Consider the following 18,837-nt stretch of genomic DNA (forward strand, 5'->3'; position numbering starts at 1 on the left):
CCTGTCCATGCTGCATACTCCCGAGCTCCCAGATTGAATTAGCCAGTGTCCTGCAGATCATTCGCATAGGAGGGGAACTGCCAGCCGTCGGGTCCTCATGGAGGTGTGGCTGGAGGCAGGTGACATTTCCAAGCCTCGTGTTTCTTGGCCCCAGATCTGTCTTGTCACCGCACCCACCCCCCTGCTTTTCTCTTCTTCCTCTTCCTCTTCCTCTCAGGGCCTTGAACTTTATGTTTGGTTAACAGGAGTTGCTGGAGTCTCACTGTCCCCCCAGAGAAGGAATGGTCCCAGCATTTCCTCCCTGGGCCCTGTTACTTCTCAGAAAGCCGACTCAAGGCCCTGGGATTCCCCACTTGCCCTCTTTGTGAAATGCTGGTTGGGATTCTGTGATTGATGCCCTGCTTTCCTTGCACTTTCACCAACAGATTAGCCCAAGTGCAGCCCTTTGAATTCTAACAAACAGACGAGGGGTTTAACTTGCTCCATTGGCCCCCAGAAGATGGATTCTGTATATGGAGTTGTTATTCCTAGCTTTTGCTTAGGGAAGGAAAAAAAAAAAGAATTTATTTTATGTTTTGAGGTTAAATGAATGTGGGATAAATGTATACATAGTGTCCTGTGTGTATATATGTATGTATAGCTATATGTCAGACGAACTGAGGACTTTTCCACATATGGAAGAATTTCTCAAGATCATGTTTAACTAGAAATTTCTCTCCCTAACTTCCCCTGAGTGCGTGTTTGAATATACATTGTATATACATATATGTATGTGTATGTAAATACATTTTCATGTTTCCTACGTAGAAGAAAAATTAACTACCACATATCAGAACTTACTATAGTTTCAGAGCGAACAAAAAAATTTTTGTTCCCCATGACAGTAACCTAATAAGAAAAGTTACATGTCTTAGGGTTTTAATATCAGTTTCCCATCCAAGCTAGTATGTCTGAAGCTTGACTGAACAAGAGACGATAGAGGTTTTTTGCATTGCAAATCTAATTTCATGGACCACCTCTTGGAAGAAGCCTTGGGTTTTGGCTTCAAGTAGGGATGAAGCCTTCAAATTCAAAAACCCGTGAAGAAACCTCTTGTTGGGCTGATGTTTATTGGATGGGATAAGGGTTCAGAGATTTCAACTGTTCCCACTCTTGGGCCAGTCCTCTGAGAATTGGAGTCAGAGATATCCTGGAATGCAGTTTGAATTAAATCTTGTGAGCCACTTGCCTCTTTTCTTTTTGTAAACGATAAATTAATTTTCAAAAATCAAAATATAATTGACCTTTACCATTGTATTCATTTTAGTTATACAACATAATGATTCGATATTCGGTTATGTTATGAAATGATTACCAGAATAAGTTTAGTTAACATCCTTCAGCACACATAATTGCGAATTTTTTTTTCTTGTGCTCACTTGCCCCTTGTCTGATGCTCCTTTTATCACAAGTAGATTGGAAGATGCTGTATTTAAAACTCAACAGATTTTTCTTTAAGTGCATGAAGTAGAAAGATAGCTCAGATGTCGTTTTTTTCTTTCTCCCTCAAAGACTAACAAAAATCCCCAAAGCTACTAAAACACGAACCAGAGGAATATGTGATTTCTCACCATTGGGAAATAAAGGTGGCAGTTTATTTGTTTGCTTGTTTTTAAGAGCAGAAGCTCTGGAATGACCCTGTCATGGCTGTCTGTGAGGCCACAGGTAAAGAAGGAAATGAGGACAAGTGTCCGAACTGTTGAGGGGGGTATTTAACTGCTCCTTCCTCTACTAGCAGTTACGTGCTCACCCAACCATTACAGCCACAGGAGAGGAAGGGGGGCGGGGCTGATGCAGCCCTCAGGCAGCTGGCTTTGCAGATGAGCAGGTTATTGCCAAAGCTCTTTAATCTGGGTGTGATGTTAATTCCTTACATGTAAGCACATGAGGGCACGATTTGATAAACGCTGCCAGGTAGGGTCTTCATGTCTGGGAAAAAGGCAGAGCTGCTTAATGCATCAGGATCCTCCTCTTAGAAAAGGATTTTTCCTCAAAGGCGATTTGAGCCTATTGAAGATTCCAGTCTTACTCTGTTTCAGGTAGAGTTGTTTTTCTCCCCTTTCCCTGATTCCTCTTAGTTTTAAACCTTGTTTGCAGTGTTAGGGTTTCATTAAGAGATTTGTTGCAGCGTCTTTGGAGTCAGCAGGGGTTTTCAGACACAGTCTGCCCTCCCCAGCTTGTAGACGTAACTCATCTTGGCAACATGGAAGCATTGATTCCTTTTCAACTTGCTGCTTTAATCCAGTCACATTAGTCTAAGAGGCAGCTCTTCAGCTCCCCCTTTGAAAGGGGGTGGCCAACCTTGAAAGGTCTGGAAGCAGGGAAATCCATTTTCTGTTGCTAAACACCGATGCTTCTCCTTTTTTCTTGAACTGATGTAATAAGGATCGTGTTGGTCTTCCATACCCCAGGCACTTGCAGCACTCAGGAGATAAGGAACCACAGAAAAGAGAATTGGAAACATTCTTTAAACATATACTGCACACACACAGATTCTGAAAACTACCTTATTTATGGAACAGTAGCATTTTAAAAATTGTTGCAGCATCTATATATTAATGAACTGAATAAACCCTAGCTTTGAACAGCCCAGAGATGTTAAAATAACTACGGATAGTTTAATACACTATCACATCCTTTTTACATACAGCCTTTTGCCTTTGGTCTTAGGGCAGTATCAAATAATGTGTTATAAGAGTGACAAACTATCAAATGCTACCAACAGGGATGGTGTGCCCAGTTATATCTGTATACGTCTGTAATGTCTACAAGGTGGTTTAATTTACATTCTCCAGTTTAATTCACACAGCAACCCTATGAAGTGTCAGGGTCTTCTGATCCCATCTTCTTTTTGAGGCAACTGAGGAAGTGAAAAGTCAAGAGGCTAGGCGGGTTGGTTGCCCACCAGCCAGGAAACAGCAGAACCAGAATCTTGTTAAAAAACACACTTTTCACTGTTTCACAAAGCCAAGCGTTAATGACTGATGGATGAGGGAGTGAAAATAAAGCCTGTCTCCACCCCACCCCTTTTTTACGGCTATCTGGCAGTGGGTCAGCTTTTAGCAGATGTTGACTTTGGGCTCCGAAAAACTATTGTTGGCCAAAGTACAGCCTTCCAGCATTTCCATCTTCAGCTGGGAGAGGGGGCACCACGCGCTAGAGATTGGTTTGTTAGAATTACTTGTGCTTGAAGGAGATAGAAAACTAGTTTCTTCAAGTCACCCTATAATGATAGTCCAAAAAATTGAGAAAGATGCCACATTAGAAGTGAAGGAGAATGCCCCACAAGCTTCTCTAATATTCTCCATGGCTTGGCAAAGAAGGCTTAGGTGGCTGCCTGCCTCAGGGGGTCCCTGTGAGGTGGACTTGCCGAAAACCCACCAGGCTGCACCGGCTCGCAGCCTCTGCCTCTCCCTTGAGAAACAAGCCCATGTGTCTTTTAAAATATCTTTTTAAAAGATATCTTTTCAAAGATATCATTTTTAAAATGTCTTTTAAAATGGGATATCGCCCATCATGTTGCCCCTTAGCCAGTGCCGTTCAGCTCTCTCCAACTCAGGTTAGAAGAATAGATCAGGGGTGCCGCTAGTACAATGAGAAGGGGACGGAACCATTCTGGGGAGAAACAAGTAAACGCGACCTTGGCAGCCCTAAGGAACTCTGCAATCCAGGCGGCCTTCTCTCTCGGTGGAGTGGAGTCATTCAGAAAAGCAAGGACCTATCCTTACATACTTACTCATTTGAAAAGACATGTTAAATTCCCACATATGCTGTGAGGCAGTGTGAAGGGAGTGGAGGTGCTGCCTTTCCCTCAGGGACCTTGAAATTTGCTGGGGTGCTGCTATGCCCTATCAGGGACAGCTGCTGTGTGCATGTGAGGTTCTCTTTCTTCCAAGAGCCAGAGAGACCCCACCTAAGTTGTACCATCCAGCTCCAGCCAGGACCTTCAACAGCTTGCAAAAGGGCAGTGCAGAGTCCTAAGGACTTCAGAGCTGAGCTAAGCAGACCTATCAGATGTTTTCTGGGGCCAAAATGAGGCTTCTTTCTGTGGCTTCAAAGTTCACATGTCAGGACAGTGTACCTTTGTGGTCAGACAGGCTGAAATTTGATCCCGGCTCCACAGCTCCTGGCCAGGTGTCCTTCAGCAAGCTACCTCATCTTTCTCCCTGAGCCTGCCTTTCCTTGTCTGCACAGAGAGCCTCCCCATAACTGTGTCTTGGTGAGACTTAGTGAAGAAACGTGGAAAGCCATCACACTCTCTCTAACGTGGAGCTGGTGCTAATACCCACTGGCTGATTTCTAGCCCAGGTCAGAAATAAATTAACATTTATATTTATACAGAGCACAGAGCAGCTATCTGAATCTAGATAGGACTTTTCTATCCTTTGGGAGAACTTGTCTGCAGATGGGTCACACAGGCTGTAACAGATACAAATCATGTAAGAGTTTCCAGCCATTCCTGACCTTATCACCTGAACAGAGACATCCATTTATGGGCTGAGCATTCTAGGAGGCAGGAGAGGTGGAAGACACAAATGGGAGGTTTCCAGAGGGAAGCTTTGGACTTGACCCTGGGAGAAAACACATTAGTGCCCTGACAAGGCTCGAGGCTTGAGGCTCAATACCCTTGTTGCCAGGTTCACGCCCACTGCTTTCCTCTACACATGCTTTCTTTTGCCAATTCTGGCCAAGCCTGCAGTTTGGAAATGCCAAGAGGAGCTGCTTTGCTCGAACCCGGGCACAGAGCACATCATAAATCCTGCTCTATGGTCCTGCCTTTGTGGCTCGCGTGGCCAAAGTTTGCAGAGTCCTGGGGCTTGAAGTTTGCAGAAAGCGTCAGAGAAGCCATGAACTGTAGTAGGAGTAGGGGTGGGTCTGGTGACTGTCCACGCCACACCCTGTAAGTAACCAGGACAGTCTCCCTGCGTTTTCCACAAGGAGACCAGGTTGCACTTCCTGCAGAGACAGCTGGCTGAATTCTTTACAGAGGCAGTAGGCGGATTTGAAAGTGATGCTTCCATAATTTCATTCTCATTTCCATCTAGGACAAGTGTGACAGTAAGGTCCCCATTAGGAACCTAGTCCTTCAATTTCAGGAAAAAAGCCAGCTATCAACTCAAAGAAAATTGCAGATGTTTAAAAAAAAAAAATCCTGTGATGGGCCAGGGCTTGCCTGCTGGCTATATCTAATACTTCAAAATAAAGACCAATTAAAGGTTTACACTGGGCCGTTTATCATGTCATAATATGGAGTTCCTTCCCAGGCCTTCTTTGCTGGGGCTAATAAATGTCCCCCACAATGGCAGGTCTCCTGTCTTGTCAGTGATGACTCAGTCACTTTGCCCTTAGATCTTGTCATCAGCATAGCCCCGTGAGCAGCCCATCCGGTGAGGGATTTTGTTTTATCTCAGTATTTAGAGAACCCTATTAGAGCACAGCATCTGGGACTGCAGGATTTCCACCATGGCTTCATATCATCTCTGGAGCCATAGATACATCCTGAGTTTGTTTGATAGTCAAGCCTCTCCCCTCATCAATACCTGCTGTGTTTTGTGGTCACTATGCTCTGGGCTTCAGCCCACCTTGGATGTTCTATCCCCAGATGCTGTGGACAAAAGCAGGCGGATGACGGATGGACTAGAGAGGCTTTCTTCCCAGCCAGATATTTTGGCAACTCCTGGCATAGCAATCACTCCCAGAGAACACACAAGGGAGCAAACACCAGGCAACATCCAGAAACTCGACTGCAAAGTCGATTTGAAAACAGAAAAACAAGGGAAGGAAACAGACTCTCCCAGCCCTGATAGATACATTTTAAAACTCCAAGAATTTCTAAATAACTTGGCATGAACTTAGGGATCAAGTGACATTTATCTGTTTCTTATTTTTTGGTCCCCAGATTTACATTTCTGTGCAGTAAGGTTCCCGAGCAAATTAACATTTGCATACAAAGATGCAGGCAGTGCAGGAGTCAAACAGCTGCGAACGTTTGGAAATGCTTGGAGCTCCGTCTCTGATTAGCTCCTGCATTTTTGTTTTTATTCCCCAAGCGGACACTCACTCTGACCCAGATCACTTGGTGATTAGGGTCAATTCACGTTTAAGCTTTGAAGATTAGAGAGACCAGAAATGGCCACCACTTCCCCTTCTATTTTCTTTTAAAAACTTTAAACTTTAGAAACTAAAACCTTGAAAGAAATGCATAATATTCTGAGTTCACTGAAGGAATTTATCCACATTTCTGCCGTGTTAAATGTTAGCAAAGTTTATATTGGACTGTCATATTTCTTTATTTTATTCACCAGCATATAAGATGTCGATCTCAACATCTGGCTTTTAATAACCCTCGACATCTGGGAGCTCCTTTTTATTCCTATGGTGGACGAGGCACAGTAGTGATATTGGCAGTGTATATTTTCGAGCTACAACTCCTGTCTGCTTCAATCATAATTAATTACTACTTTTTAATATATTTAATTTGCTAAAAGTGATTTGCATTAGACCACATTTCACTGTTAAGAAAATAGTGGTAGATTTTGGTGGCAATGGCTTTCTTTCCTGGTTCTTTCTTCTTTTTTGAAATTTAAAACATCTATGAATGGATTTGAAACAAACTGAATCTATAAATGCTGTTGGGTTTTAAATACAAAACTGCTCTGCAAGGAGAGTGATTTTACAGCCATTTAGAAGCAGTCAGCAGGGGCTGTGGGCTGCATTTTAGGGAAGACCTTCTATTTTGTTCCGTGACTCTGAGCCTGGAGTTTTCCTGTAGCCGTGACTTTGGGGGTCAGGAACCTTATAATGAAGGCTAGGACCTCCATCCAGAGAAATATACTTACACACATACCTACAACATTCTGCATTGAATTACAAGGGGTTGCTAGACCCTTTGAAATCCATTTGTGGATGCCTGAGGGTCCCATGCTGTAGACTTTCCTTCTTAATTAGCATAAAAAAGGACATCAACTTTGCTTTTCTCCAGGAACTGAGAGGAAGTTTAATGAATGTAAAAATCCATATTTCTCAAGTTATGTAGGGAAAAGGGAAGTTTATTGCCGGGAGCAATTACTAGACTGTGTCGTGATAAATAAACACAGGTAAATTTCACATGAGAAGACCCAGCTAAGATGATCAATTGTACCTTATTTTTTGCCAGAATATTACTATCCAAACTGTCAGTACAAATTCATACTGAGTTGTTCAATTCAGACTCTGTGCAAATCACTTGATTGACTCAAATCAGTGGGGCATTGTTAATTCCTTGTGGGCCACAGACCCTTTTGGCAGTCTGGTGAACTCTTTTTATCAGAATAATATTTTTAAATGCACAAAATAAAATTTACAAAAATATAAAGGGAAGACATTATCTGAAAACTCATTTCAAAGACCACAGATTTAAATTCTTGAGTAGATGAAAATTACCTTGACCTGTCGGCAATATTAGGTTGAACTGTATGAAATTGCTGTTTTCTAGATCAAAAATGGTCAAATATAGACATTTTCATACTATTCAACCTAATATTACAACAACTTAAGCAATAAGGATACGTATGACGTGAAAATGTTCCGAGTTATTGTTTTTCCTGTTCCAGGTTTTCAAAACAAAAAGCAAATCATGGGAAAACCTGGTTTCATCAGGGACTTGTTAAAAGACACAGCTCCCAAATTATGTGTGAGACCAGGATATGAACCACTCAGTTTTCTACACTTTGTTTCTATCCTTGCAGTAAACGATGAGAATTCTTGTTCAAAACAGGACCTTGTGTTGGTCGATATACTTCTGTCTTCAAAGATTCAATTTCCCTACCTATCGGCTTCTTCACTAAGCGAGGAAAATGGCCTGAACCATTCTGGAAACGTTTTCAACAAGAATTCAGACCAAATAAGTTTCCATTTATCCACAGTTGGACACAATTTTAAGTTAAACAAAACTTCCTTTCTACAAGCATTTCACTGAATTGAAAGTTTACTCTCTTTGCTTTGAAACTTATTTGATTGCAATTGTATAATCATTCCATGCAAATGTATAATCATTCCATGGCGGGCACATCCTCTTTTATGCTGAGAGCAAAATAGAACCTGCCAAATCAAGAAGATCACAGCATGTTTGAGCCTTTGTGAAATAACCAATGTGAATTATCGCATGCTACAGGAGTTTGTTCCACCCAAGTCGATGGAGGTTTTTTTTTTTTTTTTTAATTCTTCTTCAGCCTTTATTGATACTTGAAGCTTAAGAGAAATTAAGGGTATTTGGTTACTATAATTACTTCTCTGCTTACTTAAAAGGTTTAATCTACTCCTTAGGCATATGCAATTCAGATTGCATGCTTTCCAAAAAAATAATCATCTGCTAATGTAGACTAATTTTAATCTTCTAATCCAATCTTGACACAGACTCAGAGCTAGGTGGGTGGAATGTTTTTGTGTAGGGGTTGCCATAGATACAAAACTCAGTTATGTATTTGACAAGTCAGTGATGTGGCACTTAAGTTACTGTGGATTTTTTTTCCCTTGCTCTTTAAGATTAAAAAACAAAGTGAAGATCAGTGTGCCTTTGTAGTGCATCACAGTGTAACTAACCTTCTCTTCTTTCATTCCGGTGTTCCCCTCCTCTCCGTGCACCTCCTTACCCTGGGCCGGCCGCAGGATGACGAGGAGGGCATATGGGCATAGCCGGGCCTGTAAACCAAAGTTCCAGTTTTGTTTTGAGGGGTGAGAAACCATCTTTTATATCATTTTTCTTTTAAAAATTGCATTCTAGTGTGGTATGGTATGTGTGCTCAATTGTGTTTGCTGATGTTCGTGAGTGTGCCCTATGTTTGCTTCTGTGTTTTGTGACCACCCCCAAGAGCTCCCTCCTTCCTGCGCCCCCTCCCTGCAACCACATTATTGTGCTGCCTTGTTGGGGCTGGGTTGAGCACGAGTCGAATGTTTCTATGTTATGTAAAATGTAAACTATGCCCTCGTTAGGATTTATCCACACTTTTTAAGGCATGATTGTGGACTCAGAAATTGTCACGATTCTGCAGTCGTGGTTTTCAGCCAACTGCTTGCTTTTACCAGATATGCCAGTGTGGTGTGACTCTCACGTCCTTCTGGTTGTATCACATGTTTCTCAAGGAATAAGGGAAATAAAACTGTTTATCTTCATGGAGCTGAAACTGTCATCTCTAAGAAGCCCATTTAATGGATTGTACTCTCTTCTATGGCAGTTCTGAAGAAAACACAAGGATCGAGGCATAGTAATGGTGAATGGGTAACTGTAGCTCTTTAAGCGAATTAGAATAGAAATATTAATATTGGCAGGTCTCATGAGTGGTATTATATCTGTTGTTTTTTGACAATTGAGCTTCTGTGGAGTTTTGCATTACGTTTCATGCATTGAACTTTTCAGAGAGTTTTGCTCTTTTAAAGGCTGATTTTTAGCTATTAAGAGCCCATTCTTTATGTCTGGGCTATCTGCATTATAATTGAATAGTGATGTGTGTAATTGCTATGTGTTATAAAATGGAACTCTGAACTCTAGGGACTTTTGCTGCTGGGAATCACATCTCTTCAGGATACTGCAGGCTGTATAACACCAAGTCGCAACCCTATGGAGTTGAATATACGTATGGCGATGTAGAATATGCTGTTGAAGTTGGTGACATTGTATATGCCATTGTGTTCAGAACAAGAAATGTGGTAGATTGTGTGCCACAGTCAAAAAGTACTCAACGTGCCGTTCTTTTTCTGGGACAAACGTGAAATGTCCCAGGTCTGTGATTAGAGAGGCAGTTCTTTGGGATAACTCAACAGGTGTGCCCTTCTCCAAGTCTTGCCTTCATATTCCTTAACAGTGGTGCTTCACACGAATTTTAAAACAGTAACTGGTGTGTTCTGCCTGTGGGTGACAGTTTCATTGATGTGTTTCACTGCTCAGCTGAACCTGTTGTAGGTCCCACCAGTGAGTCAGACTGCTTTCTCTGGTCCTTCAGGGAACACACAGGAGTTTGATTTTCCTTTACAACATCTTCCCACATAGTAAAAAAGTAACACTTCCCGGACGCATTTGCCGCCAGTAGAACCTGCTTCCTGGTCACATCAGACTATCGCCTCTCTTCTCCCTTTCCTGGATAAAGTGGAAAACAACACTGGAATTAACTCTTCCAGGAGCAAAGTGGTTCCAAAGGGAAGCTTATCAATGTGGGGAGGTAGGGAAACCAGAGCAATTCCTAAGATTCTGTTTGAGAGACTCCCTATCTGGGAAAAACTTTAAGAGAAACATTGCATTTACTCATGCAGAAAAGCTAATAAATTGACCTAAAACAACTTTAAGTGAGAAGTAAAGATTTTATAACGTTAAAGAGTGACCACATGAAACCTGCCCACAACGTGCGTGGAATAGGTAGGCAAAGGAAGGTTCTACGAGTTTGGGGGTTGCCTAGAGAAGTGTAAGTCCTTCTTGGGGCTCTTTTGTGGAGCTGCTTCTGCTATCAGAAGTGTTAGGACCCTGGGCTGCATCTGTGTCTCCTCTTGAATAATAAAAAATTTTATTGCTCTTTCACAAGATTCTTGACACCCGCCCTGCCATCCCCTCAGATAGGAACCTTGTCGTCTTCAGGGGGGAACTGGTGCCAAGGACCATAGGCAGCCTTGCTTTGCTCAAGGCAAATGGAGACAATGGTGTTAAATCCCCATCCTCCTTATTCTTTCATGAAATTTCCCCAAGCGCCATGTACCCCAGAAAACAAATGTCTTCTGAAAATTAGTCAATATATAATCCTGCTTTATATGCTGTAATAAATTTTATAGGCTTCTGAGGAAAACTACTTATCTTTCTTTATGACTCCTTTAAACAAGTTTGCTCAGATATCCTCAGGCTTTTAAAACCATATCTTAAGGATTTAAATAATGAGATACTGGGGGAGCCTTCTATTGCTGAACAGCCGTTGCATGTTTTGAGTCGCATTACAATCTTCGGGGCCCAAGGAGACATTACATTTATAACTAAAGATGGATAATAGTGGCACATTAAAAATTAACTGTTTTGAATATTTTGATTTATGGCCCTTATAAAAGAAACATTACAAGAAGTTATTTTACTAGGCATCAGTAATATGCTTATAATAGCAACAGAAGGCCCTGACTTGAATCTGGTGTTTTGGTGCTGAAATGAATCATAATTTAGGAAAAGTTGCTCCAAAAATTACAACAAATTGGAATTAACATAACAACCCTGGAAGCTCCTCCCTTTTTTGGCACTTCCAGATACTACCCCAGGCATGATTTATTCGTCTCACTGTGATCATTCAAGGGTGGTGTTTTCTGAGAGCAAAGTGGACTGGGAGAAGTTTGCTTTTCTAAAGAGTTTTGACAGCCCCTAGAGCTAGTCGTTCCCCCCATAAACCTCACACCCCAGCCCAGCATTATCAGCATGTGACCTGTGCAGTCCACAGAACCCTGAGCTTGGTTTAATGCTCTACTGTCACTGTCTGAAAACCGTGAATAGTTTTTGAACGAGGCACGCCGCAGCTCGTTTTGCACTGTGCCCCACAAATTATGTAGTCTGTGCTGCTTAGATCCACCATATATTCCTATACTCTGCCTCCAACTCCTCTCCAGTCCCCCTCCCTGTTGGCTCATCCCCACTCCTATTTTCTTATGGCTGGAATTTACCTTTGGCCTACCTTATTTTTCAGGTTTTCTTGCAGAGACCCCACGGGATCACATTTCCAGTAATTTGTTGCTCTCACGGGCATCAGTGAAGTGTGTATTCAACCACTGTCCCCTTGCCTACCCCACCCCCCAGTCTGATTGTGAAAATGTGCTCTTGGAGCCCTTCTGCATTTTCTGTCTTGCTTTGAAAATACAGGGAAAGCAGCTGCTTCATTCTCTGTTACTTTCCTTCGGGAAAATCCACTTGATGTGGCAATCATTTGTGTCAGCAAATAACTCTGCATGTCCACTGAACGAAGGTGCTTTCCTTGGAGCCCCTAGAGGCACTTTGGTTTGTGAATATTCGGTGAGGTGGGATAGTGAGGGACCTTGCGAGATCTAGTGCCACATCTGCCTTGACATTTGAATGCTTGAGTTTTTATTGTGAACTCTCGTAACTGAGCAGACATAGAACACAAGATCATTTTTGTTTCTTAAACCACTAGAAAGGAATAAGTCTTTCTACATTGAAAACATATGCACATGTTTAGGACCTGATTCGTAAAAATACAGATGTGGGCATTAACAAGTTTTGGCACAGGGCCACGACGCTAGTAGATGCATCCCGTCAAAATGAAGACTTGTCGTTCTGCGCCACCAGCACGTGGACAGTAAGTGCGTGTATGAATCACAGAGCACGTAGACTTGAGGAAGGGGTTTTTCCACACACAGAAACAGTGCTCGAAGGCCTGTGGAACTCCCTGGCATGCGTCCTCTCAGGAAGAATGAGGAAGGAGATATTTTATTGTGGCTGGGAAGTTTCTACGTTTCGCGCCTTCTCTTAGCAGAGGCGGTCTGGGCACAAGGCCTGTGCTCAGCCTCCGCAACTGAAGTCTTGATTTCTCTGCAGAGTGGAGGCTTTCTTTTACATCAACTGTACCAGATACCAACTAGTGTTTTTGATTCAACCCACATCTCCTATGACTGAGGATCTGATACATCTCCTCCTTGTGCCATTGGCTCCTAAGAATTATCCTTCCTTCATTCATTTATCCATTCATTCAGTCGTTTTTCACTTATTCATCTGTTCTTTCATTAAAAAGTTAAATTCTTGGTTAGGTGCTGAGAAAATAGTGATGCGTAAGATAGACACGGTTGCTAACCCTGTTGGTCTTACAGTCTGGTTTAGGGAAACAGACGATAAGAATATAAATATATGAACGGAAACCTTATACATTTTGATCATTGCTTTGATGGAAACTGGGAAGATACTGAGATTAACAAGAGGAACCTACTTTAGCAAAGGGCTGAAGGTGGGAAAGAGCTTTATGGGCTGAAGGAGCTTAAAACCGTAACTCTGGGTAGCAAATAAGACAGTAAGATGAAGATGAAGAAGTGGGAAGGGGCCAGATCATGTAGGGCCTTTTAGGCCAAGGTAGGGAGTTTGGGTTTTAGCCTAAGAAAAGTGAAAAAAATGAAAGGAAAATTAGAGGATCTTAAGCAGGGGCATGACATGATTCGATTTATGTTGTAGAACAACCCAGGCTGCTGTGTGGAGGTTGAATTGTCTTGGCAGGAAGAGCGGAAGTAGGGGCTCTTCCATCATTTGTGGAAGAATTAATGGTGCTGACCCAGGGGAGCAACGTGGGAGATGCAGACAAGTGGATAAGTTGGAGATGAGACTAGGAAGTGAAGTCAGCAGGACTTTGATGAAGAGTTAAGAGAGAGGATTAAATCAAGAACCTCCAGATTTCTACCTTGGGTCAATGCTGAGACACGCCATTATTGGAGGCTGAAGGCTGAGTAGGAGTCCTGTTGTGGTCTGTGTTCCCCAGGTGTCCAGTCAGACTGGCCAAGGAAAGGCAGACTTTTGATCCCCTGTTTTCCGTTTGCCTGTATATCATCAGGGGAATCTTTGGCCTCTCATTTCAGTGACGTGTAGGCTGTCAAGTTTAAAGCATAGCTGGAGTCCAACTTCCAGAGTGTGTGTCTCCTCTGACTCTCAAAGAAAAGGAGAGAATTGAATATCGATGACTGCGAAGACTGCGAAGAAAAATCAGGAGTCATAGAATAGGGAGACATGTGGGCACAGCAGTCTCCAGAAAAACCGAGCGCCCAAAGTTGTAGAAGGATGGAAAGGACTTAGAGATGAGTTGTAGAAGGATGAAAAGGAGGAAGATGCCATTGGTTCTTGCAGTTTTTCCTAAGATCCTCAGTCATCAAGAATTCTGTCAGTTAAGGCAAACCTTGTGAGATTTGGGCTCCTATCTTAAAATTCCGAGTATGTTATTTCCTGCAGAAGAAGCTTTCGGTAACCAGTTTTCAGGAGTTAGGGTGAGAAGTAACTAGAAGTAGCTGCTAGATGTTTCAGAACCACCATTGACAAGGACTCTGTCTACTTCCAATTGCACAGTTAATTCCTGGGCGGAATGAAATGTTTTTGCTTTATTTCTTCCCCCTTTACCTTCTTTTTGTGGCTTCTCTGCTCCTCTGGAAGATATCTGTATTTTTATATCTTCTATTCAGGCTTGTAAAGCTGTTCTTCAGAGCCACAGCTTGAATGTCCTACCCCAAGTTCTTTCAATCAATAACTCATTCAAAAGATATTTATCTCAGTACTGGAGTTGAGGCAGTGAAGAAAGTGCAGTTCCTACCCTGGAGGAATTTAGAGTAGTACACAGATTCTTAAGCTGGTGTTCAGGAACCCCCAAGGGCCTGCAAACCCCCGGACATGGTTAACAGACTTTGATGTGGGTATGTGCGCATCCCCCGAGGAGAGAGAGTATCTGTGATCCTCAGCAGATACTCATAGGGGCCAGTGACTCAGAAAAGACGAAGAACCGCTAATCTATGGGAAACTGGGTGACAGTGTGGCAGCGTGGCTCATAGTGTGGTCTCTGGATTCAAACCAGTCTGGGTTTGGACTGGGCTGAATCCAGAGACTATTTGGCTGGGTGGCCTTGGGCAAGTGTTGTTCCCTCTCCGCTCTTCCATTTCCCCATTTGGAGAAGGTTATACACACCTTCCAGGGCTGTGGTGAGGATTAGATGAGATGGGGTGAATGAGATGTCTAGCCATGTCCGGTGCATGGTGAGGCCAGTCCTCATGAGAATATCACTGTTATTATTGCAGCTGTGCTCAGAAGAGTGGAGTCTATATGCCAGCTGAAGAAAGCAGTTGATGCTCTGGGATGGGTGACTTTGGGGGATAAGAGAAAAGACAAAAGAAAGGAAAATCAAAAGGCGAAATCTGTTTTTATGACCAAAGCTGTACGAGCCAGGTACACATTTTCTAGCAGGTCTTAAAGCATCATTACCCCAAAAACACACCCTGTTTGGTTACTTTTGATTATAATGACACCTAGGTCTAGCAAAGGAAGGTTTGATTGCTGGAGACTGTGGATTAGACCATGTCTAGCAGAGTGTCTCTTTCGGCTCAAAGAAAAATCGAGTGAATAATATGAAAAGCCAACAAATATTTGATGAACAGTTGTGAGCTGATGAATTGAAAGAGAGAAAAGGGTGATGATGTCGCAGTCCACCATTTTCTGCTCTCAAGTATGATGGGCTTGGTTGGGGACAGGGGGAGAAGCTTTTCAGCAGAATCGAGTGCAGCAAATAAGTTCTTATGGGTTCTTCTGGAGCTTGTAAGGGTTACCTGGCAAAGCAGTGTATGTTGGCTTGGATATGACCACACTCCAAGGACCTGAAATCTGGCTGAGAAATCATAAACAAACAGTGGTGATAAATGACTGTGGGCCAGAGGTGGGAGGCGTCTAGCAGAGTGTTGCTGCATTACATTACATCCTTCCTGTGCCAGGGCTGGCTCACAGGGAGCTCTTCAGCCTCTCCCACCCCTTTGTCATTTGCTGTAGAGTGTGGTGCTGGTCTGGTCTTGTTTAGCCTTTTTATTAATGATCTGTAAAGGAGAGAAAAGAGCATGTGGAGGGAGGTCGCAGATGACACTAATTTGGGATGTGTTGGAAACACTAGGGAGGTCAGAGAAATCACACAAATGGCCCAAAGAAGGTTAGGATCATGAAGGCAAAGTAACAAACCTTGGAGAAGTTCAGATACTCACATCTGGTGAAAATTAATCTGAGACACAGATATCAATGAGTAGGAGGGGTATGGAAACTGAACACTAAAAGAAAAATAATAAGCTGAGTGGACACTGGAAAATCCAGCCATGGGTGAGAACGTGGAGAGAGGAGCCGATGGCATTTAGCACTGTCTGCGCATTAGCGGGTGCCAGAGGGACGTACATCACCATTTGTGACAATCCTGCCCGTAAATTGTCTTACGCTTGGGACATCAAAATGTTACACACCCTCTCTTCCAGAAGATCACCCATAGGTCTCATTCCTAGACTTATAGACCGAGAGTAGACACCGCTTTGGGCAGCCGTCCAGTTGGTGGGCAGTGTTAATAAGCTGGGCCAGAATTTTCTTGGTGATTCAGGGAGAGGAACCCCAGTCCCATCTCCTTCCAGTCATCTCCACATCCTCAACAAAATGGAAAACCAGACAACATCCAAAACAAGAGTATATACTTATGGTCACCACTGGGTGTTTCAACCAGAATGATTGAAATATTCCTTTCTGCCACTGAGTCATCAATTGACTAGAAGCCATTGACCACGCCCAGATGGGTCTTAACTCCATCCTCAGGCCTTCCCCATATATGCCTTCCCCAGAGGAACATGATCTCTGAAGGAAGCGTGCTGGCCCACTAGGCTATCAGATGCTCTCATGAAACAGATACTACGGATCCATTTTGCCTGGGTGGCCGCAAGGTCCCTTCCCCACGAACATGTCTGTCAGAGACATTGGGATGGTAATGCATTCCCTCTAGCTTTGTTTTCCAGAAACTATAATGCAAATGCTAAGAATAACATCATAGAGTAACGGAAACTTCTCTCCTGCCAGGCCCTTGTCTAAACTGCCCCGATCTCTCCCATGCAGATCCTGCCCTCACAAACGCTAGGCCACACTTGCCTTCCCTCTCACAGACCTGTTCCCATGGTAACAAAATCACTGAGATGCTGAATCTGCATAAGGAGGAGGCCTGCTGTTTCTTTCAGCTTCAGGGAGCTTTTCACAGGCTGAGGATCAGCCTGGCTCATTTGCTACCCCACTGTGTGTCCTAATAAGTCTGGCCCCTCCTGTTATGTCTGTGTCAGCGGTCACAGGTCCTTAGTGCCTCAGTCACTGTGTATATGTGCGGAGTGGTGGAAACAGAGCTCCCAGAGGGATGTAGAAGAGTTTGTTGTCATCTTTTAGAGAAAAGACCATTGCTCCATGAAACCTGTTAAACTCAGAATAAAAAGACAAATATCCACATGTGGCTGAAGGCCCCTCTGGCACACATCGCACCTTCATCCTTCAGAGGAAAACGCAGGATGAGGCTCTGAAGCAAACACTACAAAGGTCACTTTCTCTGGAAAACCCTGAGCTCCTTACGGCCACTGCTTTATTTTCGCCATTTACTACTTTTATGTTCGTTGCAGAAAACAGAAAGTTTAATGAGGAATCAGGAAAAACGTTCTTAAAGTCCTCATTCAGAGAAGGTGCCATTTTAAAGCGCATTTTCCCTATCAGATATGGTCGTGTAAATATATAACTGGCAGAGGCAAATCCGACTTTGCATAGTCTTTGGTGCTAAGTGGTTGGTAGCACCCAGGCTCTGGAGTCACACAGACCCAGTTCAAATACTGGTTCCACCACTCTTAAGTGTTGCTTTAAGCCTTTAAAGTAGCAAAGGCTATATGGTGGTTGTTATTTACTCAGTGCCACGGGATTGATTTTCCACATTGACAAATTGAAATCGGTTTATCATTTTGATTTCTGCCCTTCATCAGGCAGTGGGAAGAGCCTCTGCAGGCTAGGGTGGGCCTACTGCAGCCCTCTGGGGAGCAGGGGCATAGTTATACTGCCCAGTGCATTGGTTCCTGGCAGCGGAATGAGGCTTCGTTGTTCTGCACTCAGGTGTCAGCCCAGGAAGCCCGGATGCCTGTGGCTGCCCTGAGTCAGCACGTGGTGGAATTAGCAGCCTTGCTTATTCCCCAACATCCATTCTTCTTTCAACACACCTTGATCTCTGATGTAACTGCATTATTTGAGAGGAGTTTCTGTACAAATCCCTCTACGGAAAACAAAAACAAAAACCCCTCCATGATTCAAAAGGGAGTCTCTCCATTGTCGCTTGCGTGGCATTGGGTTGTGATTAGGTTCTGCTTGTAGGGCTTTTTGCTGCTCTTATTTGTTACTTTTACGGTTTTGTTTATTTTTTATACTTGTATCTCCTGGCACCATGGCACTAGCTTGGGAGCACGAGGAAACCACGTCAGGGGAAATCTTCTGCGCTCCTCTTTCCGAAGGCAGGTGACCCTGGGAAATGAAAGAACACCTGTTTTCTTCTGAGAGAGGGACGGCTTGCCCCGCTGACAGCATGTCCACCAGCCGATCAGAAACTCGATTCAGCCTCAGAGGTCGTTCAGTACAATTGTCAGCAGAATGGGGGGATGAGAGAGGGAGAATGAGGAAGTGTTCGGAACCCAAGAGTCATCTTTGTCTGTCCTTGTACAACAGGCTTGGGACTCGGTGAAATCTGATATGTCGGATAAGGCGGTTACTGCATGTGAGAGTGCAAGCTGAGACACGCCAGATGAATTTTCTCGTTGTTATTATTTTTTTTAAGTTATGAATGCACTAACATGTTTTCAAGGCCAGACTGTGAAGCCGTTTGCACACTTTGCGGGAAGCACCTGGTTTGAGGCCTGGGACTCCCACCCACGAAGGCCTTCGGGAGCTTTATGTAACTGGGTGTCTGCCTTTGGCGTGCCTCTCGCCTTGGGCATGGGATGGAACAGGGAAGGACGGGTGTCTCCATCTCCCCCTGGGATGATCACTGCTTTCCCAAAATCACGCTGGGGGCAGGGGAGGCTGAAGGGAGGCCTTCAGCCTGACGGCACCGTGCATAGCCCACTCATCACCACAGACACCTTCAGAGTTCTGAGGGCTGACATTGCCACTTCTCCCACTTCTGTCTCACTCACACAGCTCCCTCACCAGTTTAGAGAAAATAGACCACGTCTGTCTCTGATTTTCTTCTGATCCCCCATGAGCTCTATGAGGGTAGCAGGCGGGTAGCACCGTGCCTG

General features: G+C 43.6%; 1 protein-coding gene across 12 annotated transcripts in view; it reads left to right on the top strand.

The window, feature by feature from the left end:
* Positions 1–18,837, top strand: part of ERC2 (ELKS/RAB6-interacting/CAST family member 2) — a 962,565-nt gene that overhangs the window by 769,398 nt on the left and 174,330 nt on the right. For 3 of the 12 annotated variants that reach the window (XR_009565841.1, XR_009565842.1, XM_060308016.1), the window contains exon 20: positions 8,686–8,751. The exons of the other annotated variants lie outside the window; for them this stretch is intronic. Coding sequence is in view for 1 of the 3 variants with exons in the window: in XM_060308016.1 (XP_060163999.1) it covers positions 8,686–8,712 (27 nt within the window). In the remaining 2 variants the exon portion in view is untranslated. The remainder of the gene's footprint in view (positions 1–8,685; positions 8,752–18,837) is intronic. 12 annotated transcript variants of the gene reach the window in all.

Source organism: Globicephala melas, chromosome 11 (assembly GCF_963455315.2).
Source record: "Globicephala melas chromosome 11, mGloMel1.2, whole genome shotgun sequence".
Taxonomy (NCBI): Eukaryota; Metazoa; Chordata; class Mammalia; order Artiodactyla; family Delphinidae; genus Globicephala; species Globicephala melas.